Source organism: Stigmatopora argus, chromosome 18 (assembly GCF_051989625.1).
Source record: "Stigmatopora argus isolate UIUO_Sarg chromosome 18, RoL_Sarg_1.0, whole genome shotgun sequence".
Lineage (NCBI taxonomy): Eukaryota > Metazoa > Chordata > Actinopteri > Syngnathiformes > Syngnathidae > Stigmatopora > Stigmatopora argus.
This window is the reverse complement of record NC_135404.1, coordinates 9,596,663-9,622,059: the sequence shown is the minus strand read 5'-3', so window position 1 is coordinate 9,622,059 and position 25,397 is coordinate 9,596,663. Positions and strand designations below refer to the sequence as shown.

The window sequence follows — 25,397 nt, the reverse complement described above, 5'->3', positions numbered from 1 at the left end:
TTAAAGATTCACCCTTTGTTGGTGCACTTCCAAGTACCGAAAGGCAGCAAGTGGTCCTTTAGTCTATCAAGTTTACATCTGCGACTTCTTTTGTGAGGGATCTAAAAGCTCTTCTTTGTGCGTCTTCTAGTGCTTTGATGCTGATCCAGGATCAGGAGCCCAGCAGGATCTCAACACATCCATCACGTCCATGACTTGACCTGGATTTCAGTCTCAGTGGGCACGGGATTCATGACATGCCATGACATCAACACGGCGGCCATGTTGGCCACCGCACAACAGGTGACTGCGGTCGAAATAACAGGCGATGGAAATCGAACCCCTACTCATCACCATCAAGCAGGGATTAGGACAATTAAGCAGACTGGGAAGGAAATGTGCGCGATGCCGCAGAGAGCCACGAGTACGTTCGACACTCTTGTCTTGGTTTTCCCGACTCTGGTTGACACTTAGTTAAGGAGATCATTTATTACATGTGGCAAAGTGTGGCAGCTCACTGGAGAGTGCAACACATTCTTTAGTGGCTGGAGAGCATAAAGTGCCAAATGTACTCTGCATATACATCATCTGGTAATGAATGGGTTGATTAAAAACAGAGTACTAACATATAAAACTCAGCTTTGGGTATGCTCATTATTTAGAATCAGAACACTCTACCATTGACATTTTTTAATGTGGGATTTGACCTGAATTGTGGAATAAATGGCCGTATTTAAAACCAAAGTGCTCTATGATGGTGACTAAAGAACAGAGAAAAGGTCAAGTTTTTGCTCGTGAAAGTATTTTATCATTCGGAAAATTTCCCCTATAAATGTTATCATTCGGAAAATTTCCCCTATAAATGTTATCATTCGGAAAATTTCCCCTATAAATGTTATCATTCGGAAAATTTCCCCTATAAATGATAATAGGACACAATCTTTATGTTGGATCTTGCATCATCAGTCAAGCTTTACTAAAAATGGCATCCAATCAGTTGTTTCTGACATCTCTTGCAAACGCACCAGAAATGTAGGCCATACTTTAAATACAGTTGTGCGTGGCATAGTACAAACATGGCTGAGAAATACTAAATATCTTTAGTTCTGTTTCCATGGCAACAGCGGCACCCATTACGTCAGTGGGTGTTGTCCCATTCTTAGCAAGGACTGCATTGACTGAATCAGAAAAAAAATACTGTATTATACTTTTGACAGAATATTAATCAACTCTTTAACAAATCAGCGACCATAAATACAGTCACTAATTACAATTTGGTACTCTTGGTACACTTTAATTTACTTATTTAACCACTGGACCGTAACATCCCTGCATCATTACACATGCTGGAATTTTTTCCCTAATTGGACCATACATTTTCAATATCCATCTTCCTGACAACACACACACACACACACACAACCTCCCCCTTAGTGTGTCCAGTGGCTGTCTCCGAGTACCCCTCTGTGCGTCTAGATGGCATGCTGAGAATGTTTACTTTCGCCACAGTGTATATTTACAGAGCCTAATAGTTTTTAGGCCGCAATGGCGCCTTGCTTCGTAACATGTGTACAACCCAGCGAGCCCAAACTGACGTGCGCACCCGCAGACGACATAACTGAACAACAAATCAAACTTGTGCTATTTGGGGGGCGGGGGGGTTCTAATGATGCCGAGCGATGAGTGTCAAAATGTTGCGTTACAACCTCTGTGATTGGAAATAATGGCTCTAACGGCTCCATAAATACAGCAAGGGCCAGAGGGCGAGAGTGTAAGTGCACCCAGGCTTTGCAATAAATGGATAGATGACGCCTTTAAAGGTGACATGAGGAACCCTACAATCAATCATTGTGACAGTCCTTGACCGTGGTGTTTTTAGGGCGTACAATCAGGGAGATATACTGCATTACTTTGCTAGAAAGTATACGTAAAAATAAATTGTGCCTTGGGGTTTGAATTCAAGTTAGCATGCATGGTCTTAAGACTTCCAAACAAACAAAATCATGCAATGATTTAAATGTTCGTAACGGATTTTTCTAGATGTAGCATGCAAAGTACAACTGGCTATTGGTAAATATCCATATCCCAGACAAGGCATTAATGCACTCATCATGAACAAAGCTTCATTGAGCGGTAAATGATCAAGCCTTCGGACGTCAGGGCGCGAGGTTGTGATTCTAAAACCACTGAAAGTGAGTGCAATGGAAGATGTTAACAGCCATAATGATTCTTAAACAGGCTGTAAACTGCCAAAAACAGAAGGAGTATGCTTACAATTACCGCAACGCCGTAGCGCTCAAATGACAATGTTACGTCTGTCCAAATCAAACTTTAAATGGATAATTGAAAAAAAAAACCTGCATTGTACGTGAATTGAAGCCTTAAAATAATCTGTTTTGTTTGAATATTTGCTCTTTGATAGTCGAGATAGCAAATGTTATAATTTGTCCTGCCACGATCTAAGTCCACTTTCCCTTTTACTCATAAAAGGACTACAAAAGCCTTCCCATCCATTCAACGTGCTGAACATATGAGTGCTTGCTGAGAACATCACACCGTGGCGATAACTGCGTCCTTTAACTGGCTGATTGTCAGTGCTTTATTCAGCTAATTGAAAGGGCAGAACGGGCACTGACTGCTGAATGGCTCTCAGCACACATTGAAGCCAAAAGGAACAAAAACAGGTGAAAATAACTGAGCGCCTGACTCGGGCCGCTCAACCTGATGTTCTGACGCCTGCCTGTCTGTCGTATTCAGCTGAGGTGCTCTATTCACGCCGAGGGACCCCTGGACACAGCCTCGGGGTTACGGACGTGTTTGTGTGTAAGGGGGAGGGAACGGGCACGGCGAGTAGAAGAGAATGCTTGGTGATGGGTTACCAAAAACAGAGCACCCAGGGGACAATGGGACCCAGGAAATTCCTGACATAACCCCAACACGCCAGAGAGGAAGTGGAAAGGGGGATTTATTGGTGTCAATGGCCCCCTTCCCTTCCACAGGAGAAGTGGGCACCTCTTTTGTCCCCCGGGGCATTGGAGATGGATTGAATCGAGGCGCCTCGCACTCCTCGCAACACCTAATCACTCTTTGAAAGAAGAACCGCCAATTAGGGAATGGACATATATGGCTTTAATGGTATGTGACGTGCTCAAGTGTTGTCGTATGCGCTTGTCAGCAAGGCCTGAATGGTCGAGGGGGAGCCCGAAACCTGAGGTTTAGTTGACCCCATCAAGACCTTTGAATAAGTATTACTCTTTTCAGAATAATTCCGGTCGCAATGAAGATGAGGGAGAAATTAGCTTCTAATAGTTTCACACCAGTTTAATCACAAAATGAATAAAAGTAAATTCATTTTCCTCCAACCACTCATTAGGCTTCTTCAGCCTTTTTCCGACTAAGCAGCAGGACTGGTATTATGTTGCATTCTAATTACCGGCCTTTACCCAGAGCCCCTGTATGGCTAATGCAAACTATATTGAAGGTAAATACGCGGAAATGACCGTGGAAAGATTACCACTCAGCATGACAAAGAAAACCTTTTCTCAATAAGATACTTGAGACCTCATAGAAAATGCAAGTAGGACATGTTAAAGCCTGCACTCAGGGCTGTTGATTTAGAAAATACTAGTTCAGGGAGGAAAACAAATATTGCCAATTATTAGCCTTGGATCGAAGACTGAATATTATTATGGGCAACACACAACAGGAAGGCCATTCATTCAAACAAATCAAAATTGTTATGCGTGTTAAGTGAGGAATAAAGTCTCCATAAATGTAGCACCTATGTATTTTTTTCTCCCATGTATTTGAAGTTGGGTTATAGTGCACAAAGTTAAAAAGCAGAACCTAACCAACACTGCCATCTAGTGGAAATATGTCCTGCTCATCCAAGAGATTCATGTTGTTTCTCATAGTGACAGATTTTTGGACCTCAATGACAAGAAGTTGACTTTAGAAGAAAAGGTATAGTATATCACCACGACTACTGATTGTAGCTTTTACTACATTGGCCACTTGTTAGAAGTGTAACTGAATCATTTGCGGTAAAATATGGTTTGAATGGAATATTTTATACGAGGGCTAAATTATACTTCATCTTGATTTGCAACATGCAGCTAGGAGTGAGCAGTTCTGGCAGTAAAAGAGACTCCAAGCTGTTTAATGATGTTTGAAAGTTTGCTTTTCTAATTTGTTTGCTTAATACTAACACATAAAGCAGGGGACGGGAACCTTTTTTTGACAGAGAGAGCCTGAAACAGTTTATATTTTTAAATATTATTCCTGGAGAGACATGCTCAGAATTTAAAAGTTAAAAATACATGCAAATGTGTGCTTTTTCTGTCATTTCAACACTTAAAGTACAAAAAGTCTCAGAATTATTTTAACAACATTGTTATGCTGTTGCTAATCATTGTATAAAATTCACATTCATGCAAGACCACCCGTGATACCTCAGCAGTGAATGAGTATATAATGGTGACTGAACTAAGTCCCAAAATATTACATTAATTAATCTTGCATACCGCTTATCCTCATACGAGTCACGGGGGTGCTGGAGCATATCCCAGCCAATTCCGGCAGCAGAGAGGGGCTTACCCTGAATTGGTTGCCAGCCAATCACAGGTCACAATGCAAAAGACAACCCCTCATGCTCGCCATCACACTGCCACTAACTGGGCATCGAACACAGAATGCCCGCAATAGAGTCCGACGAAAGAACCATTGCATCATGGGTGGCCATAAAATGGCAATTGTACAAATTTGGATTTGGTAAGATGATTAGTGAAGATAAAACATTTTTTTTTAAAGAAGAATAAACAAAATACAATACCAAACATTGGGTTAATGTAAGAAAAAAAAGCAGCAGTGAAGAAAATCCATAGAAAGAAAAGAACCTGGATCAGGTCAAATTTGATGGTTGGAGGGCATGCTCAATATACTCTTGTTTCTGCATTGCACAGGTCCATCTTTCAATGTGACATCACACTCATATATCCAATTATGTAAATGTCATGAAGTGTTTTGTTCAAAGCATTTTGACAGCAAGATGTGGTGATGTCACAGAGCAATAAAGCTACCAGTGTTATTACCACATACGGTTGGACTTCCCCGCCCACCACCACCTGCAAGGAATCATTTTCAAAATTCATGTCTTAACACAAATTGATGGAATAGAGTTTGACTTGAATTTTGCAGCGTGCAAGTCACACGGTCCCCATCAGTATGACCAGGACAGAAATGCTGCGGAAGCTACAAAAGAAGCATCTATGTTCTCACCAACTTCCATCTGCTTACTAAACAGCAATTCGAAACGCCGCTTCCCAAAAGTTAAGGTAAGCCGGGCACCATTAAAACTCTCATTTCATTGCCGATAGTTGCAAACTTTCACGATGATGTATTGCAAAAATGATGTCATTGTCTGGGATAACATTCATTTGCAAAAGAGAGAGCTGATAACAATTAGAAACCATTGCAACTCTAATATCTTCGGATACAGTTACATTCTTCAAACTCGCTATTCAAGAGAGATCCTGAAACAGTGAGAGGTGGTGGTAATGATACATGTTGGGAAAATACTTGGCAATATATAACATAACATTGGAAGAAAAATATATTTCATATAGTTTTTGTATCTGGTATGTCTGTGATGGCTATACATGCGTACGTACCTACTAACTTGCTAGTAGCTAATTGCATTTTACTTTATTATCCATTTTGTTTTAGGCAAAATGGAAGGACAAGGGGATGGACGGCACAACGGGCCAAATTGTAAGTGAATCGCTTGGAACTCTATTGTCTTTGGGTGAAATAGATGTTTTGTCTGATTCATGTCAACAATTTTTCAGGCTATCGTATTCCACTGCCGATCGGAAATGGAGCACGGAATATGGAAACCCTTGGCCTGAGGGTTTTTATTTTGAATCAGGAGATCATTTTTTCCATCCACGCAATGATACGGCCGCCGGACATCAACGACGACAATGAAAATGACGGTAACACGGAAGACAACGACGAGGACGAAAATATCGAAGACAATGAGGAGGATAACGAGGACAACATCGAAGATGAGGAAAACATCGAAGACATTGAAGGGGAGGAGAATATCGAGGACAACGACAATGAGAATATCGAGGACGAAGAAGAGGAAGTTTCGGAGGAGAGCGACGGCGATGCTGACGTGGAAGACAACGACGGCGAAATGGAGGACAACGATAACGGCGCGCATCACGAGTATCACGCGGACAATAACAATATGAACGATATGCACATGAACGATGAGAATGCGGTGCTCCTCTTCAGAATCAGGGTGAGGCCGCTGCAACACGGCGACGTGTTTGACGACATTTTCCTCGAGTTGCGCCTGGTGAACAACGACGACTTTGACGAGATTGACAACAACGAAGAGCAGAATGAAGATTTGAACGAGGACAGTATCGAGGACGACCAGAACTTAGAGGAAGACGAGGATTTTGAAAATGTTGTCAATGACGACGTTGACGAAGACGATCACGCTGACGAGTGCAATAACGACGAAGGTTTTGAAGATATCGACAACGAAAATGAGAATCTCGAAGGTTTCGGTGTCATTGGCAATATTGTCAACGACAGGACCATAAAAACTGTTAACCCTGAAGTCTACCAGGACTTTGAGGAACCTCTGCCTGGACCGTCCAGGGACAGGTCTATAGAGGAAGAAGACGATGAAACGAAGAAGGGCAAGCAATTCCAGTGGTGGGACGATTCAAACTCCGACAGCTTATCCGACAACGTTCACGAAGAAGACAACCTTCATCGCCTTGGCGTGTCCAAGCAGAACGACGATGTGGATTCGCAAGACGACAAAGGGGGAAAGAAAACGCGGAAGAAGAACTTCATATCGCATTCGGAAGATGAGGACTTGACCTTTCGCTCAAGCGGACAAGATGCGGATGAGGAACTGCTGCCCGAACTCTCGAGGAAAAGGCCCAGAGCGGACGGCGGGCTCGCCTCGGAAACGGGGAGGGTCAAGAAGCGTTTTCGACACGGCAACAATTCTGATAGCGATCTAGAAGATGTGCAACAAGACTCTCGGCCGGCGTCCTCCAAAAGCTTTAGAAACGGTCAAGAGGAAGAAACTAGGGACAGCGAGAATAATACACAAGGTAGGGCTAATAATTAGCTTACGGCTCCGACGACTGTTTGGAATCATTGGTTTGAACGTCTCTCGAAGCGATCGAGGCAAAATGCAGTGCACCGCTTGGTGGCAACCAGCAGAGGCGCTGTTTGAGGTAGTCTCAACTCATTTGCTGGCTTGAAAGTAGCAGCACGGTGTCAGCTGTAGGAAGTCGAGCTACAACTCCAGGTAGCATCATCACGATCAGTACAATTACATAAATGTGAATGTTCCGAGATCTTCTTGCATGCACTTGTCTTGTGCTAAATGTGCTTATTCGTGATCACCTCTGCTAAGGAACTTTTGATAAAATATGGTGCACTAGTGGAAGATTATGATTTATATCTAAATCCAGATTTTCCATTTTTCTACATTTTCCAGATGTAAGGAAAGTGCTAGAGAAAGTTTTCATCATTTCTACAGATTGACGACATTTTGTATATTCATGTACAGATAATTTTATTGTAAAAATGCCTTTGTGAAATGAATCCCAATCTAACATTGGGTTTTTACTGCACACACATTACATCATGTCAAAGCCCAAATGACTACTTGACTCATAGCTTGCCAGCTTTTTCAGTGAACACAAATGTTTGACTTCTTAAGCCCTCTGTGGCAGTGACTGAGTTGAATAGTTAAGCAGTCAAACACAAATAGCGACATCATACACATACACGCATGATCATGTGTTGATGACATAAATTGCTTTGTTCAAAGCCTGTTGTTTATGGGTAACAAAGTTGTGATGATGAAACAGTATTAAAGCCACCATTGTATTTCTGCAAAGTGCCTTGCACCAGCTTTTGTTATTTGAAAAATCAAAAACAAGAACAACAACAACAAAAATACTATTTTCAAGTAAATGATTCCAAAGTGTCAGCTCTATGTTGTTCAGTAACCTGAATGTGTTTCTTGTATACAAACTGCAGTTTTTCAGAGCAGGTCCCTGAAGTAAAGGTATGTCTACACAAAGCATTGTTTAAAACCAAAGAACAAATGACTTCATTAGGGGAGTTTTTGCATCTAAAGTGTGTCATGATGAAACCTATAAGGTGTCAATGGGCGTGGCCAAGTGTTATTCGTAATTTTCTTAAATAGTTTTTTTAGAGAATTCAGGAGGGAGTGGTCAATTTTAGACACTTGATGATGTGGCATTTGGTCCCATGTTAAGAATATACACAAAAATCCCATGGTACTTATTAAGGCAAGTTTTTCCAAAATGTATATGTATAGTACAATTTCCTACATTTTTTATTTTTCTATACAATTTAGCATTTGAATGAAAACCTCATTTGTAAGTAATGAGGTGCTTTTATTTGTGATATTTGGATTTCTTCTAGACAAAATGGAAGGACAAGGAGATGGATGGCACAATGGCCCGAGTAGTAAGTTCACCTTTAATTCCATGAACTTTGCCCAGGAGCTATTTTCTCCTCATGTTTATTTCTGTTTGGATAAATTTCAGGTTATCATATTCCGCTGCTTATTGGAAATCGACCTCCCAACGACGACCCAAACATGGAGTACATTGTGGTACTCGATTTTATCGTGAATCAGGAGATCATATTTGTAAACGATGGCGAGCCGTGGCCAAATGACATTGAAATGAATGTCAATCAAAATGATGACAACATAGACATTATCATTGAAAATGATAGTCAGTTGGGAGTAGCTGTCGGGGCCGAGGTTGAGATCGGAGTCATTCGGACCGAGGAGGACGAAGAACCTATACTGGGATCGCCGAGGCATATCCGCCGGTGTGAAGACGACGACGACAGCGACAGTTTCCGCTGGTGGGACGAGTTTGACGGCAACAGTTCAGACGGCAGCGCTGAGCCAGATGTCAATGAAGTCGAACCCCCACTGATGAGACAAACGCAAGCCAACTTGTATCTCATGAGTTTAAGCGGCCATCTGACGCACAGCTCGGGCATTCTAGTTTTGGCCGAGGGGGGCAGAGCTTCCAAAGAGGGGGACGCTTTCTGGGAGCAAGACTTGGAAGATGAGCCAATGAGCACAGCGTGTACAGAAAAATTCAAAGAACACCACGAAGAAGGAAATGGTAGCATCCTGAACTGACTGGGGGGGAAAAAATGGGATTAAATTCATCACATTTTTGATGGATACTTATCGTGACTTTGAGCACAGTCATTTGTTTAAATTAAAACTATGTGTAGTGCATGTTTTGAATAATAAAATGCCCTTTATTGGCTGTGATACGTTCAGATTTTTGTTATAGAAAAAAATTAACTAAAAAAAAAAAAAATTCTTAAATCAAAATGAATAAAGGGATTGTTGTGAAACTCGCATTTGTCAAATGAAAGAGAAAGGTGATTATATTCTGAGGTAATGTAGTTAAATGTCACAATGGTCACAGAATTAAATTGTTTTGTACTATACTATAGCACAACTAGTAAAATACATTTACACAATACACTTTTGTCCCAAATCCAAAACGTATGGACTAAAAAAAATGAATATTGAGTTTTCCACAGTACTCTATATCACCAGGAATCCCTCTTATGTTCTAATTTGAATATTTTACATGAAAAGCATAGCATAGAGCAAAGCTGGATTTCAAGTGACATCACATTGAATATACGTAACATCACAACGATGTAGGCATGTCATCAATTTCTTTGGTCAAAGCACATCCTATTCAATTTATTGACACGTGTTGCTATGACACAAAGGAGCAAGTGTTGTTTGTCCATGCTCCGTTGAGGAGACCGTTTTAACCACCCTTTTTACATTTGAAGTGCATTTCTTTTTCCCAGACAAAATGAAATGTTCTCCAAATTATGTCGAAAGTTTATTATGATACCATAACTAACTCATTGAGTTCAGTTCAGCATGATCAGGACTGAAATATTACAGAAACCAAACAACTATTTTACACACCAATATCCAGAACACAGGTAAGCAATTTTTTTCACTATACAATTTGTCTATAATATCTGAGATTATCACCAAGGAAAACAAAATTGACTTAACCTGCAGTTTTGGTTATTCATATTCACTTTCAGGCAAAATGGATGGACAAGGCGATGGATGGCACAATGGTCCAAATAGTAAGTTCTTCGACATTTTATGTCAAACTCATATTTGGCCCAACAGTCATGGTAATATTTAATATATGAATAACATTGCAGGTGTCCGTTTACCATTACCAAGAGGTCTCCGCCCACCAAATGATGAACCAAACATGGAGTTCATTGCCATCCTCGATTTTATTGTGAATCAAGAAATCATCTTTGTGAATGAACCCGAACAATGGGATCTGGATGACAATAATCAAAACAATAATCCAATTCATATCAATAACCTGAACGTGCAAGACAACGTCTTCATTGGACCGATTATTGACAATGTTCTTGTCAACCAACCACGTGCTGCTGCTGCTGCTGTTGCTGTTGTTGAAGCTGCGAGTCAGAATGACGGCAATCAGCGTTTGGAAGCAGTGGAGAATTTGCCTGACCAATCAAGGGAGCGTCCTAGAAATGACGACGATCAAATTATAAGCAATGGGCAAACAAGGCCCGCTTTAGAGAATACCTCAGATAGTGAGGAAGACTTAGATGAAGCCAACAAAGAACCACAGCCTGGACCTTCCCAGCAGAGATCCGAAGGCAGTGACGACAACAGAACACAGCGTGACACTCATTTCCTGTGGTGGCACGAATTCCACCAGAAAAGCTCGGAGAGTAGCCCCGAATTTGACTTTTATGAAGTAAATCCTCTCCTTAGTGAATCCAACCAAAGCTTGGACTCTCAGGACGAGAACGAAGAAATGGAATCGAGACCTCCGGGAGAGTTTTCCATGATTGGCCAATGTCTGAACGATCTCTCTCGAAGCCTCATTAACAGCGACCCAGCTGATATAGTTTCCGACTGCGAAGAGAGGTTAAAAGACTTCATCGAACTCGAAGAGGCTGAGGACGAGTCACGGCTCGAATCGTTCAGCGATAGTTCAACATGCAGACACGGATCGGAAAGAGGAAGCGACAAGTTTTTTCAGTGGGACAACCTCACTTCTGACAAAACCAATGACCAAGACCACCCCGAAGAAAACTCTCCAACTTGTGGATCAGACCAAGATGATCTGGATTCGGAACAGTCAACATTAGGAGTCCCTAATGAATTTTCCGATCCGGTAGAGCAAGACTGTCAAGATTCCTCATCTAAGAAAGACGATGTTTCTTCTGATGAAGACCCACTGCCAGGAACATCCAGCTGGATGTCAAACGATAATGACGGACACAACTCCGACACCCTCAGCGGCAACCGTTTGAGATGGTGGCATGAGTTTTGTCCTCACAGTTCGGACAGCAGCACAGATGTGGAAGACACCGAGGGGGTTCCTCTTGCTGGTGCTTCTCGGAAGAGGTGCGGATGCGAGGATGAAGAAGAATTTGAAACAAGAATCAGCAAACGGTTCCGTTTTGGCTGTGAAGGCATTTCCGATGACACCACCGATGGAGAAGAGACCGAAGAAGAGTTTAAAGGACTCAATGAGAATTTGCAGCCCAATAATACTAAAGGAAAGAAAAGATTAAGGTTGCAGGCAGACGTTTCTGTAAATCATAAATGTAGCTCCAGTTCTTCCACGTGCATCAAAAAATGCCACCAGGAAATTGCGGCTAGTCTTAGTGACCAGGAAAAAGAGGAGGACTCTCAGGCGGCACCGGACAAAGAAAGGTTGTTGCAAATTGAAAAAGGATGCGACAAAGACTTCCAGGTCGGACAACTGAAAAGTTCTGAAGACGTCGACTCAGGGGCAGCTGAAGCTCAACCTCTGAAATTAAGTTTGGGGGACAACCTTGCCTTACTGAGTTTAAGCAGCCATCTTTCTCAAAGAAAACTTAAAATAGTCAGGTTCCAGGAGGAAACTACTTCCCAAGACAGTGATCCAGAGGCTGAGGAGGACATTTTAGCAATGCCCCCTCAAGAGACCTTGAATAAAGATGGGAACACCAGCGACAAATAAATGGACTTTAGGATCATTTTCACAGAAAGTTGATCCCAATGTAGTTCATCTCACCAGGAAAATCGTCTAAAATGTTAGATATCACTTCTGTCTAAAGGAAATTGGGAAATCCCTAATTCTGCTGAGAACTGTAGCATTGTGTGTGCATTATGAAATGAATTCTCTCATAATTTTTTCGAGTTTAGTCGCTTTGCTGGCTTTATTGATCAAAACGAGACAGTTTTTCTCACTCTGTTAATGTGATCTGAAATAGATCGGACAATTTACAAAAGTGTGTTTTGTCATTTGTGTGCATGCTATACACATCTCGCCTTGGTCAAATATAGGATTATATTTATATCGACTATCATTTTTTATCTATTTTCATTGAAAGTTGCTGGCAGTGGATGAGCGGTATTGGCCATCACTATCAATGGGAGCCAATGAGTTATTTTTCATGGAAGGACAAAATGACATCATCTATTAAGTGCCAACATCATCACGATGATGTAATCGTGTGATGACATGGTTGCTTTGTTCAAAGCATTTTAACTTACTTTTTCATATGCTGGTCCGGCCGGCACAGACTCGACCATTATATTGGTTATGGACTACAACGAATTTCACGTTCATGGCACAAATGGGAATGCATTTTCATCAGTATGATAGGTAAGGCCTGCAAAGGAACTCTTTATATTATCTACAACTTCAGGCCACTTCCCTGAGGTTAAGGTGAGTCCGTTATTACAAAATAGACACTGAATTATGTGGAGGGTTTTTACTGTCTAAAAAATAACCGATAAACAACTTTCTTTTTTCGTTTAGAATTCCTATGCACGAAATGGAAGGACAGGGAGATTCACGGCGCTCTGGTACTTGACATTTGTATTGACATTTAGGTCAAACTGAACACATTTCGGCAGCAGACTTTTTAATGGCATTGACGTGTCGAACACGTTGCAGGGTACCGTATTCCGCTGGACTTGGGACGAGAGGAACCCAATTTAAGATTTCGCAGATTCAGCATTTCCTTGCACAGTGATGAAATCGCCTTCATAATTGAGGCCTCGCCAAGGCAACCTCCGAACGACCACGACCGCAACGAGGACAATGCCAATATTCGCAACAACGCCAATGAGGTCAACAGAGAAGGCGACAACGACAGCAATAGCGAACATGACCTCGATGGAGATGGCGACGTAGACGGAGACAGCGACGGCGACCGAGACGACGACGGAGACGGAGATGCGGAAGACACCGAAGACGGCGACGGAGACCGAGATGGTGACGGAGGGGAAAACAATGACGACGTCGACAACGATGCCCAAAATGAAGACAGCGACGTCGATTTGATGCTTGAAGATAACGAAGAACTGTACAATTTTGTCAATGCCCGCGACCAGTATGCATGGATCCGCTTCATTTGGCAGGTATGGCCATTTTCATTGGGCAATATATTTGAAGAAATTGTCTTTGAATTCCAGGGAATACGTGAGGAAGATGTGGCCATTCGCGACTATGATATCATGCAAGAAAATGCCGACGAGAATGACCAGAATGCTCTAAATGACGACGACGGTAACAATGCTGACGTTGAGGATGCGTCCGATGACAGTGACTCAGAAGTTGGTGTCAACCAGCCATTGGAGCAAGTAGATGAACACCCTCTGCCTTTTCCTCTCCCTCTGTCTTTACCGTTGCCTGCGCCAGTCACACCAAATGTCAGATCTAAAGTTGAAGAAAGTGACGAGGAAGCGTTTCGATGGTTGCATGATTTCGATTACCACGTTTCGGAGAGTTTGGGCCCAGAAGCGGAGGAAGAAGACCCTGTGCTCGCCGGATGTGACAAAAAGTCGAGGGATAACACACAAGATGGGAGGAAAGAGAGAAAGTTGGGACTACAACTATGTAACGAGCCGGATCGCAGTATCAGGAACAGTCATTTGGTTACGGAGGAGAGCGGAAATATCACTTGTTTCAGTGAACTCGAAGCAGAGACGGAAGTGTCGGCTGGACCATCCAGGAAGCGGTCGAGGGAGGAGGCTGGACTTAACCAAGAAAGAAGAAGTAGTAAACGTTTGTGTCGGCGCGCTGAATGTGAGGGTAAGACTTTTGATGGCAGTGCTGAAGACGCCATTTCTTCTGGGGCTACAAAAAGGAAAAGCTGAACAAATCAGTTGTTGAGGACACATAATGAGGAGGCGAGGTGACATTAAAATAATATTTTGGAAAACATAAGTTCCTTTAGTTGTTTTCCCAAACCTGGCATTATATTTAAAAAATATCAGCTATTTTTAGCCATAATAACCTCAGACGCAACAACAAAAATAGTGCAATATCCAATTCCATGGCCCCAATGTAACATTCCATATAGGAATTTTGAAATTTTATAGTGTCAAAATGTTAATGCAATATTCCAGGCATTCCTTGTAGAAAAAGTGTATAATTGGGTAATTTAGTCACCATCTCATGGTTTAAGGCACTGCTGTTTTCACCATTTTAAGAGTCATTGAGCAACCAATATAATCATTTTCATGATCAGGCATAAATCAGAGCAAGGACATAACTGAGTCAGATTTATATTAGAAAAAAATTGCAAACGCAGATCAGGTCAAATACACAATTTACTATTTGCTAAACTGTATGACTTCTCAGTTTAGGAATATTCAGAATGTCAAAGCCAACTTAGCATCATTTTCCAGGTCGCTGCTTCTGTCTCAATTTTTAGAACACACATTGAGTTCAATTAAGGTCTCCCAAGTGCATGCAGCTGGCAACATTTTTGAGAGAATGCTGCTGAATTCCACACAAATGAAGGCTCCAAATTGGATTCCTGTACACTCTGCAGTAATAGGTTTTCATTGTTGTTTCCCTATGGCTTTATCACAAATGTAGACACAAAGACAAGTTAAATTGCCAACACCGTTTTGGATGAAATATTAACAGCCAACTCAATATAATAGTAAAAAAAAAGTAAACAAGTGTCCATCCTGGTCCAAACATCTGTCATGTTCTGACTGCAAACCATTTCATAATTATGGATGGAAAATGTCATTTGGAATGATTTAGGTGAGCTCTTAGTTTTAAATTGATGACATGATATAATATAAAACTCATGGCCACAAGAGGACGTCCATTCCCCGTTGAAAAGCAACTGCTGAGAAGGTAAGCGTCTTTTTTTAAACTCAGCAATTTCAGGCTAATTTAGAACGACTTGGCTATTTATACAAAGGCTAATAACTCAAATAATTGTCCTCTGGAAATTGTTGTTTTTGGTAGTCCACTTTATGACTGGAGATAATCCTTAAAATGAATGGCAATTTCTTTAATTTTATGTCAGTTGTTTCTTTGTCATGTTGTAGTTGTAGTTTCCTTTAGGGGCCCATTACTTCTGCCAATCCAAATAAATCTATGTTAGTGTCATAACATTTACTGGCTAATTTGTAAAGTACCTTTAACTGGAAATTTTGATTTTTTTTCAAAAGTTCATTCATTATATTACTGATAAACAGCTCATTTTTTCTTCCATGATGAAATCTCCATGTCTCTGTGCTTTTCAATGCTGTTTTACTCAAGAGTTTTCTCATTTCTCGCGGGATTGAAGGGTTTTTTGTTAAATTTTATTCTTATTTTGGGCCTGCTTTATGAGCCATTTAGCCACATTGTGCCTAAATGGCAACTTAAAGCGCATATGGGATCATTCAGGTTTTTTTTCCTTGAAGTGTGTCAAATGAATTTGGACATTTGATTGGCGTGTCCAAATCAGATGGGAATCTTCTTCCTCATCACTAATTGGCAACTGATTGGCTCCAGATTTGTAAGTGGAGCCTGCTAATACGCATGTGCACACTAACTAGAATTTCAGCTGAACGAGCAATGAATGCAGTCATAATAATGGCATTGTCCCTATCTGAGGATGGTACACTGGATTCAAGAAAATTGTTGAGCATCTTAGGGGGTTTTAATGCTGGAGGCAAAAATGCACCAGGGGCCAAATGGAGATAATTTTTGGACATTGGGATAACTTTTGAACCCAATGTCCATTGCTCTCAAGCCTATTAAAATTCTATGTACTCCAAAAACTACATCATGATCGACAATAACACTAGCAAGGCACGAGCCAAGCCTTTATTATTGCAAGTAATGATTTGAATTTGAATTTAAAAAATCCTGCATAGATTGAGCAACACCAATCCACTTTTGAAAGAAAGTGGAAGGATTACAAGTTGGTCTGTGCATGATTTTTCTCAAAGCGGCCTTCAGCCCAAATAGTTTAGACACCCCTTGATTATTCGCATGTCCCAAATTAATATTATACCTATAATTATATTCACCCTAAATTTTTCTGGCCAAAATCTCCAGAAATTGCAGTTTCCCGTTTTCTCAACAACCGCAATTTGTTCCACCGAAGCAGCATCAACAGGTTCAATGTTAAATTCTAATTACGACATCCATATGGCAGCACTGGAACGAGTGCGTAAAAGTTGTGTGGCATGTGTTGTAAAAAGCCAGCGCAGTTGTGGAGTGTTTGAGGGGAACCTTGGGGGGCTACAGGACATTCATGCAAATAATAGTTTTGGTCTGTGGTACTTTTGTTGTTGGATTCTGGCATCTTTAACACTTTCATGCCTGCACAATTAAAATGAACACAGCCATAATGCATGTAGTATTGAAATATTGGGTTGCCCTTCTCTGTATGCTCATACACACACACTCAAGTCGCCCCCTCCTCTCCCCCACACATGCTTGGGGAAAATGTGTGTTTGATTTGAATGGGGAGTTGCCTACCCCAGTCTTGCTTTACAACATATGGACGACCGCTCGCCTCTCAGTTGGGTTGAGGCGCGCCTGAGAGAGCAAGAGAGAGAAAGAGAGGTGGTCCACATTTTTACTTGGGACTCCGTGGCGCGCCTTTCCCTTTTAACGCTTTAAAGGAAAATCAAGAAAGTCAGTCGTGGGAGAGATTTAAGGGCAGTTTTTTCACTCTAGGAGGCTAATTTGTGGAAGGCTTCCAATACGGCTTGCCTGGTAAGTTGAATCTGATTATCATTTCAGCAAGTGTGTAGTGCACAATGACAGGTTACATGAACCTGCCATTAGTGTCAAATGAAGCCAGTGGCTGTCATTACCTTATTATAGGCTGAGCGGCTGCGTATGCACGCACATTCACAGACAGGTGTCACTCTTACCAGTTGGGGGGCGGGGGGCAGCGGAGAGGAGTGAGTATGCACTGTTTGGAGGAGATGGAAGCTTAAAGGGGCAATTCTGAGCCAAGGCTGTACGCCAAAGCAAGCAGTGCGCCTCTCGGTTGCCTTCTTCCTTCAACATGCGTGTGTCACTTCCAATATTTTCCTAGCTCGCAGTTTCTACACCTGAAAACATGGTGTCAGTAAGAATTGCATTGTAAGCAGACTGTTATTTGCCTCTCTGGAAAAGTGTATAAAATTGAGGTTAACTTGAAAAATACTAAAAATGTGAAAGCGGTATATATTTGCAGTTCGATGGATTTTATTCGAAAGTAATTTCAGTTTATTTAGTTCAAGCCATGATTTTGGTTTTAATTTTTCTTTTAAGATATTAAACTACAGGTAGAATAAGAGCCAAAATCCCAATCAAGGCATTTTTTTCATCTAATTTATCCAGGAAATTCCCATTTATTTTGTGACATCTTTGAGCCTTATTGTTTTATTGATTTTTTTGTTGGTAACCTTTACATTCGGCTACAACAACTCAGGTACATAAACTAATTGATTATTTTTACCCTGGGGTTCAATTATGAGATTAGATTTTGTCTTTAGCAAAAGCTGCTACAAATGTCCCCTGATGGGTCACATTGTCTTGAAGTAAAAAAAAAAACTCATTTAAAAAAGCTAAATCAGAATTGGTTAGTGCAAATTAAACATAATCACATTCTTTTTGCTTTCTGTTAACTTTAAAATGTCCAATAACTAGCCCTGTGGAGTACATTTACATCAATTGACTCCATTTCTGACTGTTTTGTAGTTTCTGTACTACCTGAGGCTAAAGTGGAATAATCAAACCCCTGAAATGATGAGTCCCACTCCCTCTAGGCTCACTGCTTGATAACAAGACCCGAGCTAAAAGCGACAGTCAGTTCGAACGTTCTTATCTTAACTGCCTCAAAGGCATTAAAGCATGCCCCTATTGCCCCTTGAAACAGTGTCAGCCACTTGACCTACTTCTCACCAGTCATGATTGGAATCAGTCCACGGAAGGAGAATCTTGGAATCGAACCTTCTAAACACAAAGCATCACTTGCATGTGTTTGTTTTTTGGCAATGTTTTTATTTAATTACTTTGCTGGATATCTATCATGAAAAAGGTAGAGCCAAGCTGCCACATGATGTGTGCCAGCTAATCCCAGGCAACACTTTGCAGATTTTGGTCACTATGTCATGTATATGTGTGCGTGTGCGTGCGTGCAAGCGTGTGTGTGTGTGTGTGTGTGTGTGTGAGAGAGTGTGTGTGTTGGTCACATTGTGAGGAGTATGTAATTCCAGTTTTTTCTTATTAGGCTAATTTTTTTCAGTCATGCGGAATGTCTGTATTTTGCCTGTCTGTAAAAAAAGTTTTAAAAAGTGAGAATTTAAGCCACATTAAATTATTTCGTTTATTCTCACACCACCAAGAATTAACTGTGCAAAATCATAAAAAATAACAAAAAACATAAACACCCTTAACTTTAGTTAAGCCATGTGTTGCCCTTATGACAAGAATCGGTAACACTAGAATGACACATGGAGCGATGACCTCTACCATGGAAAATGAACCTTCCTGTGCTGGATTTGTTTAACATTTATGGAGTTTTCAAATAAAAGTGAAGGTACGATGGCCAAACTTCGTGATTTATAGAAGTTACTGATAAGTTCCAACATTGCACAAATCAATCTGGCATAGAGTATTTGGCTATTCTTTTTAAAAAGCCAAGATTAAGATATTTTATGTCTCACTTCTCTTAGTCTAGCAACATTACAGACACTCACTCACTCACTTACTCTCTTGTAATTTAGAGGTGAAAGTGCGGTCGCCACGTCAGAGGCCGTGTTGCTTTTATTTTCACTTTGACAAATTACATGTGTGCGCGCGCTCGCCTCAAGTGTTAAAATACCTGTCGTCCGTCGGCGTGACACTTAAGACACAGGAGGACGACACAGGCAAATATCGGCGTGTTTCAACCTGCCTGCTCGCCGCGTCCCGCTTGGCCTGCATGCATGTGTCGGCCATACGTTTCCTCCAGGTGTGTGAAGGTGTGTGTGGTCTGCGTCAAACTATATTCTGTGAATTAAACTTAAATTCCCATAGCGCTTGGGGGCATGTGTTGAAATTATCTTTAATTGTTAATGAATCCTTCTTTGAAAGCCTAAACTTTTGAGAAACACTGGACTAAAAGTTGATGATTTAGCATAAAAGGTGGTTTTAATGTTCAACGATAGCCACGCAATCATCCAAGAATTCCAAGCACTTGATGAGCTATCTATTTTTTTAGCTCTAAGTGCAACCTTTCTATTGGCTGTGGGCGACATATTGCACTTGAGTCACATAAAGAGGAAAACAACTGAGACTTTTAGTGAATTAAATTTTTAAAAAGCATGCCCACCTCTTCTTTTCTTAAATTCTCGTCTCCTTCTCAACAAACCACTTCCTCCCGCAGCCACGAGCGCCTAACTTGACCAACAGCCAACCTCACTGCTCCCAAATTTCCCACACACTTAAAAGAAAATGCATTAAACACCTTTGGAGAAATGATCGTGTGTTTTCTTTCGATTTTGTTTTATGTTTTTGGCAAAAATCTATACATTTTTTTATGTTGGAGCCTCTTACATGAATTCATAAAACATTTAGAAAGAAAATCACAACCGCACACCTAGCGGACATACCATCACGTTCTATGTATATTACTGATGTCACAATATTGAGAGTCCTCGAGTTACGACTTCGTTCACTGTTAACGTCGAAAGTATGGAGAACAACTATTGAAAATGAAACCAAAACAGCCAACTCAGACATGCAGTGAATTCAGAAAACACAAATTAACATTGCAACCTGAAGATTACAGGCAACCTGATTTATTTTTTTAGGTTACGTGAACCGGAAGTAGTTGACTTTGACTTTAGGTGACATATGGTCTTTGTGACCACAAAATGGCATTTTCTCGCAATGTAGTCAATCAACCCGATTTAACCTTTCTGTCTCGCGGCTGAATGAGTGCCTAAAACTTTTCCATCCTCTCGTAATTTTCCTCTCCTCTTGAAATGCCTCCCCCTCACCAAAACATCGACACAGTAAAAATACACAGGCATATCAGCAAATTTTGGGAGAACTACCTTCACCTCAATATCCCCCTTGAACTTTCTCTCCCTGTTTTTTGGCGGTGGATAGAATTATGTTGATCTTGAGAACTCTGCTCAGAGTCCCGGCCAGAACCCGATACATTGTTTTGTGGGGCGTTCAGTGTCATTTTCTTCAATGAAATGATAGAGAGGGCAGGGATGAGATCCAGTCACTTGTTCGATAGTCCAAACAAAGTTTTAAGATTGAAGTTTAAAGTCTTGCAAAAATGAAAGTGGTCAAGCCGAGTCAAGTCAGCCAATCTTAGTTGGCTATACTTCTAAGTGGTTCTCATTGATATTGTAGTCTTTTTTTGCACGTAACAATTTTGACGTGCATAACTATAATTATGCTGAACTGAAACCAATTTTTTTTCCCGGTTGAAGGTTTCAGACACCTCTCAATGCCCCCTCGCTCCATCCCAGAGCAGATAAGAGCAGGGTTTAAAAATTTGTCAGTGATCCCTCATCTAATGACGGCCTTGGCTGGGAGCGAAGACCCACCTCCCCCTTTCCCTTTTTTCAGAATGTGTGTTAAGATTGGCCTGCGACTTAAATATGTTAAAAAAAATCCCTGATTTGCTTTTTATTCTAGAAATCTCACATCTGGTGTGTTTTTTTCTGCCTTTTTTTCTATACCACAAAACGTAAAACTTGTAAGTCAGTGTACCACCGGGGCTTGTAATGTCACTCGTCATTATCTTTTCTTGTTCCTCTGCTCTCATTTCATCCACCATTGCACTTAACGACGGAGGTGACTCCATTGTCGGCCTTATTAAAAAAAGCCTCTGAGGTTGTGGAAGGCTGCTAATAACCCCACCAGGGATTACTGTAGCGCAGACTGAAGGGACAGCAGGACACCACACCAGGTCTCCTCTCACTGTCACCCGAGCGAGGACCCCTTTTCCTCCCCCGTCTTGGAAAGGGGCTACCCGACCAGCGTGAAAGGCTCCCACTTGGGATACAAAGCGGCTCAGCTGTCCCGCTCCTATCCTCGCCCCCCTACCCGGAACCCTCCTCTATACACCCAAGCCAAATAAAGCCTCTCAGCGACTTCTGTTTTCCTAATCTGTGAACTCTGACTGAGGCGCCCACGCTTGAAAGAGAGACAACTCAACATGGGATGATCTCCCGGTGACAGGGAGAAGCTGAAAAAACGAAACCCGGAATGCCTGTGCTGAAACCACGAGACCACCCCATCGTCCTTCCATTCTTGTCCTTTTCGGCTTTCCTCTGCTTCACCCCCACGTTTTACCTCCAATTTCATTTCTCCTTCTTTTCAGCTACATCAGCTCACTTTGCTAATTGGCTAGCAATCAATAATTAAAACCAGTGACTGACTTCCAAATGCTAAATGGTTTGCTTTGTAGGAGTGTATCGTTGGAGTTGGATCAAGGAATGTCATCCTCGGATGCGCAAATTGCTCCTTATTATAGATTTTTACTTCTAGTAAATATTTCATTTACTTTTAATAATTTATTTCACATTTTAAAGTTTAATTAATGTCAACAGTTTTTTTTCCTCAAAGCCCTTTTAGATACATTTTTGAATATTTGTGCTAGAGAAATAATTCCTACTAATGGTCATAGAAAATCTGAGGTTATGTTGGTACTTTAATGCAATCCAAATACCCAAATCCACAATTTGTCGATTTGGTAGCTTGTATGATTTTGGTTAGTTAACTCTTTGGTTGCCATTGACAGCCATAGATAAAGAGTTAAAATGGATTGGACCTTGGTTGCTTACAATGGATGCTTTTATTGTAAATTCATATTCTTTTACTAATTACCATAGAAATACTGTGAATACACACTGACATCACATCAAACCACTGCATGAATCTGATACACCGATAGACTTTAAACCGCAAAACTATTCATCAGTTTTTTTTATTTCTCACATTTAAGTTTTTTCAAGGTGCCAGCAATCAAAATGTATGAAAATACATTTCGACCCGAAGGATTGTCCTGGACCCGCAGCAGTTTCAGCGTCAACCACATCTTATGAAAAACAATACGTGATCCCATTATGGATGCCAAAAAGCTGAGATATTTCGATGCTGAGACATGTTGTTAGCATTACAAATGTCTGCCAGCTTGACCGCAGTGGTGAAGAAGAATTAATGATCTTAAAAGATTACATGAAACTTCTGTTTTTCATTATGATGTGGGATAAGTCATGAGGTTTTCATTAAAAAAAAAAAAAAAAGAAAAAACGTAAGCGTCCCCTCCAGAAGGTGTGCTTTGTCACTGCTCCCACTTTGTTTCACCGCCCGCTCATCTCCCAGGCCGGGCCATATTTAGTCATTCCAAGTACTGAAACGCAGCATCGCAGTCATCCACCTTAATCTGTCTCCCTTAAGTGTCTTGTTCCATCCATCTCATATTTTTATGCCCTAGTCACCTTCCTCCTCTCTCGCCCTCCTGTTGCTTCCATTAATCTCTGTCCACTCCATGTCTGCTTTCTGACTCTCCATGTGATCGTGTCCTTACTTTTAACATCTTCCCTTCCAGGCTTTTTTTCATCCACGCTTCCGCAGTTGTTAAATCTGGATGCTTTTAAGGACATGTCGGACTTTTGGCTTCCTACTCCCATCCTGGAACTTCTCAAATCCGCCTTCTCTTTTCTCGGATGAACTTGGAAGTTAGGCATGCATGCTAATGAGTTGCTAATTCCATCATTCGTTTGAGCGTTCTCCTCACGGTAGCCGGCCTTTTTGATGGAGTGCCTTGGCTGATGAACTCTCCCCATTTCAACTTCCTCGGGCTCGGATTCATGCAATTGATCATTGTCCGGTTTCCTCTCTAATCATTTCTGCTCAGCCTCCTTCCTTGAAATCAATTTTTCATATCATGATTGCAACAGCGTGGAATGTATTTTTTTCTCCAACTCCTGCTTGCATGCTTTTCATTTCTTTTAGGATGAGTGTTGTTTTTGCTTTTTAGAAAACAGGCACGAAAGGGGATATGCGCTCACTAAATCCAGACATTTGCCTTTACAAATTATTGAAGTAGGTTTGAGTTCACTAACTGGGTAAAATTATACAAATAGAAAACAGTAATCATCATAAAGTGAATTCTGAGATTGCTTTACAATAAACATTTAAACATAATTGTGCTAGTGACTGAGTATTGAATTGGGGTGGTATAGGTTGACACTATTTTCTAATGATTTTGCTGCTTAAAAGTACTTTGTTGATGGTCTGAACAACCAGAATCTTATAAAGTATAGTTTTCTTTTTCTGTGGCCACTTTAGAAAGCCTCATTGTTTGTCCTGAGTGAACCTCACAAAGGCATTAAAAAGTCGAACTCCAGAATCTTAAGTTGTTGAGATTTGTGTCGGTTTGACAATTTTAGAAAACCTTATTTTCACCGTATGCAAGAATTGTTCATGATTTTTATTTTATTATTTTTTTTTCACCTGTTCTGTTCAGCTGGTTGGAAACACACAATTGTCACCATTTTTAAATTTTTAATTTGTCCAATTTAACAGATATATATTTTATCCTTACACTGACTCATATTGCTTCCATTGAAAATGTATTGATGAACATTATTTCTTACAAAATAATGTTTATATTGAATTTAAGATTGTGTCAGCATAGCCCTAATGTGTTATTATTGTACTCGAGGAATAGATCCTCAATCTAAGCAAAAAAAAAGAATAATCAAAGTCATCGCAAATTACATATTCTAATACACCTACCAATGAGAATATTTCTAACTTGTATCCACTTGGCATTCCCTTTCTTTCCTTCAGACGTGTTTTCTTTTAACACCCAGTGTCCACTTGAGAAGCCCAAGTGCAGATGAGTGCTCACATTTGCCAAGCACTCATTTGTTGTTTTGTATTTTAAGGGTCGCAATCCCTGGACCCTTCACACATAAGAAGAAGAAAACTCTTGTCTTTCCGACCGCCCTCAAATCCATCTGTCTCCTTTCCTCGCTTGACTGAAGTGGATACAGAGGCCACCTTTTGTCCTTCGCAGATGAAGAGGGATGCTGTTGTGTGAGGTAGAGAGTGCGGGCAGGAGGAGGTGGCGGCGGTGATTCATTGTAATTTAATAAATACCACACAAAGAGGGATGTGGCTCTCTTCTCAAACCCCTTCAGCTGTCAGTTTTCAAATGAGGCACCTCTAGATTTGACACCCAGGGAAGGAAAAGGGGGATTAGGGAAGGAAAAGCCCCAGGCTTTATTCATCTCCTTCTGTCTTTCAGCCCCCACCCCAATAGCTTTCTCACCCTGAACCCCTTCAAGCTTTCTTTGGGCCCAAGAGGCCCCTTGTCTAACTGTGGCTGTAGAAATGATGTCACCCAGGTACCAATCAAGGAACGCACATCTTAGACATTGATCACTTGTTGTGTATTCAGTTTCCATTGAATGTAACTAATGTTGCTTGTTCCAGAGTCAAGCTCTTTTAGAGCCATAATGGTTCGTCCACATCGGAAAACACCTGAAAAGTGCATTTTTAGCAAGCATAGTTGTTGTAATTCTTAAACAGAGGTCACATCTAAAGTCCATTGCACAACACCACTACCAGGGATTACGGGATGCCATGTTACCGAAGCATGACCACAATGTTTTGACACCAGAAGAACATTGCAGTACGGCCAGTAATGATATTCTTTTAATTGTCTTTTGTTCTCAAATGTCTATCTTTTGGATTCAAATGGCAATTGTTAAATTAAATTGTAATGATCATTAAGAATACTAAAAAGTTTGGGTTTTTTTTATTACTTGAAGTCACAGTTTCAAAGATATGAGAATTCTGTCTCATGCCAATTAACCAAGCTATTGACCTTCTGTGATTTAAATACAAACAAAGTAACAAAGATAAGATAGTTTGGTCCTTGAGCCTTGATCTCAGGTGTTAAAAAAATCCCACAAACTACAAAACCGATAGTCTTACATGTCCGATTTTTTTGGGTCAAATGAGATAGACATGTTT

At 40.9% G+C, this 25,397-nt stretch overlaps 3 protein-coding genes across 5 annotated transcripts in view; all 3 read left to right on the top strand.

Annotated features, from left to right (window-relative positions):
* The first annotated feature begins 5,142 nt into the window (after positions 1-5,142).
* LOC144093122 (uncharacterized) lies at positions 5,143-7,787 on the top strand. Of its 2 annotated transcripts, XM_077626435.1 has the most exons (3): positions 5,143-5,312; positions 5,704-5,748; positions 5,826-7,787. In XM_077626435.1, the coding sequence occupies exons 2-3, from the start codon at positions 5,709-5,711 to the stop codon at positions 7,136-7,138; spliced, it is 1,353 nt and encodes a 450-aa protein (XP_077482561.1). In that variant the 5' UTR covers positions 5,143-5,312; positions 5,704-5,708; the 3' UTR covers positions 7,139-7,787. The 2 variants fall into 2 exon arrangements, with proteins under 2 accessions (XP_077482561.1, XP_077482562.1); XM_077626436.1 differs by lacking the exon at positions 5,143-5,312 and having other exon boundaries at positions 5,652-5,748.
* A 4,894-nt stretch (positions 7,788-12,681) lies between these two features.
* Positions 12,682-14,297, top strand: LOC144093044 (uncharacterized). Its single transcript, XM_077626300.1, has 3 exons — positions 12,682-12,830; positions 12,924-12,970; positions 13,062-14,297. The coding sequence occupies exons 2-3, from the start codon at positions 12,931-12,933 to the stop codon at positions 14,264-14,266; spliced, it is 1,245 nt and encodes a 414-aa protein (XP_077482426.1). The 5' UTR covers positions 12,682-12,830; positions 12,924-12,930; the 3' UTR covers positions 14,267-14,297.
* Positions 14,298-14,979: 682 nt separating this feature from the next.
* The window catches only part of ntn2 (netrin 2), a 32,778-nt gene continuing 22,360 nt past the window's right edge, over positions 14,980-25,397 (top strand). The window contains exon 1 of one of the 2 annotated variants that reach the window (XM_077625235.1): positions 14,980-15,263. The gene's annotated coding sequence lies outside the window, so the exon portion shown is untranslated. Of the gene's footprint in view, positions 15,264-16,991; positions 17,127-25,397 lie in introns of those variants that run through there. The other variant, XM_077625236.1, reaches the window with a different exon arrangement.

Coding starts and splice junctions, on each gene's coding strand:
- LOC144093122 (XM_077626435.1), top strand. CDS start 5,709: ATGGAAGGACAAGGGGATGGACGGCACAACGGGCCAAATT. Junction 5,749..5,825: donor ACGGCACAACGGGCCAAATT/GTAAGTGAATCG, acceptor ACAATTTTTCAG/GCTATCGTATTCCACTGCCG.
- LOC144093044 (XM_077626300.1), top strand. CDS start 12,931: ATGCACGAAATGGAAGGACAGGGAGATTCACGGCGCTCTG. Junction 12,971..13,061: donor GGGAGATTCACGGCGCTCTG/GTACTTGACATT, acceptor AACACGTTGCAG/GGTACCGTATTCCGCTGGAC.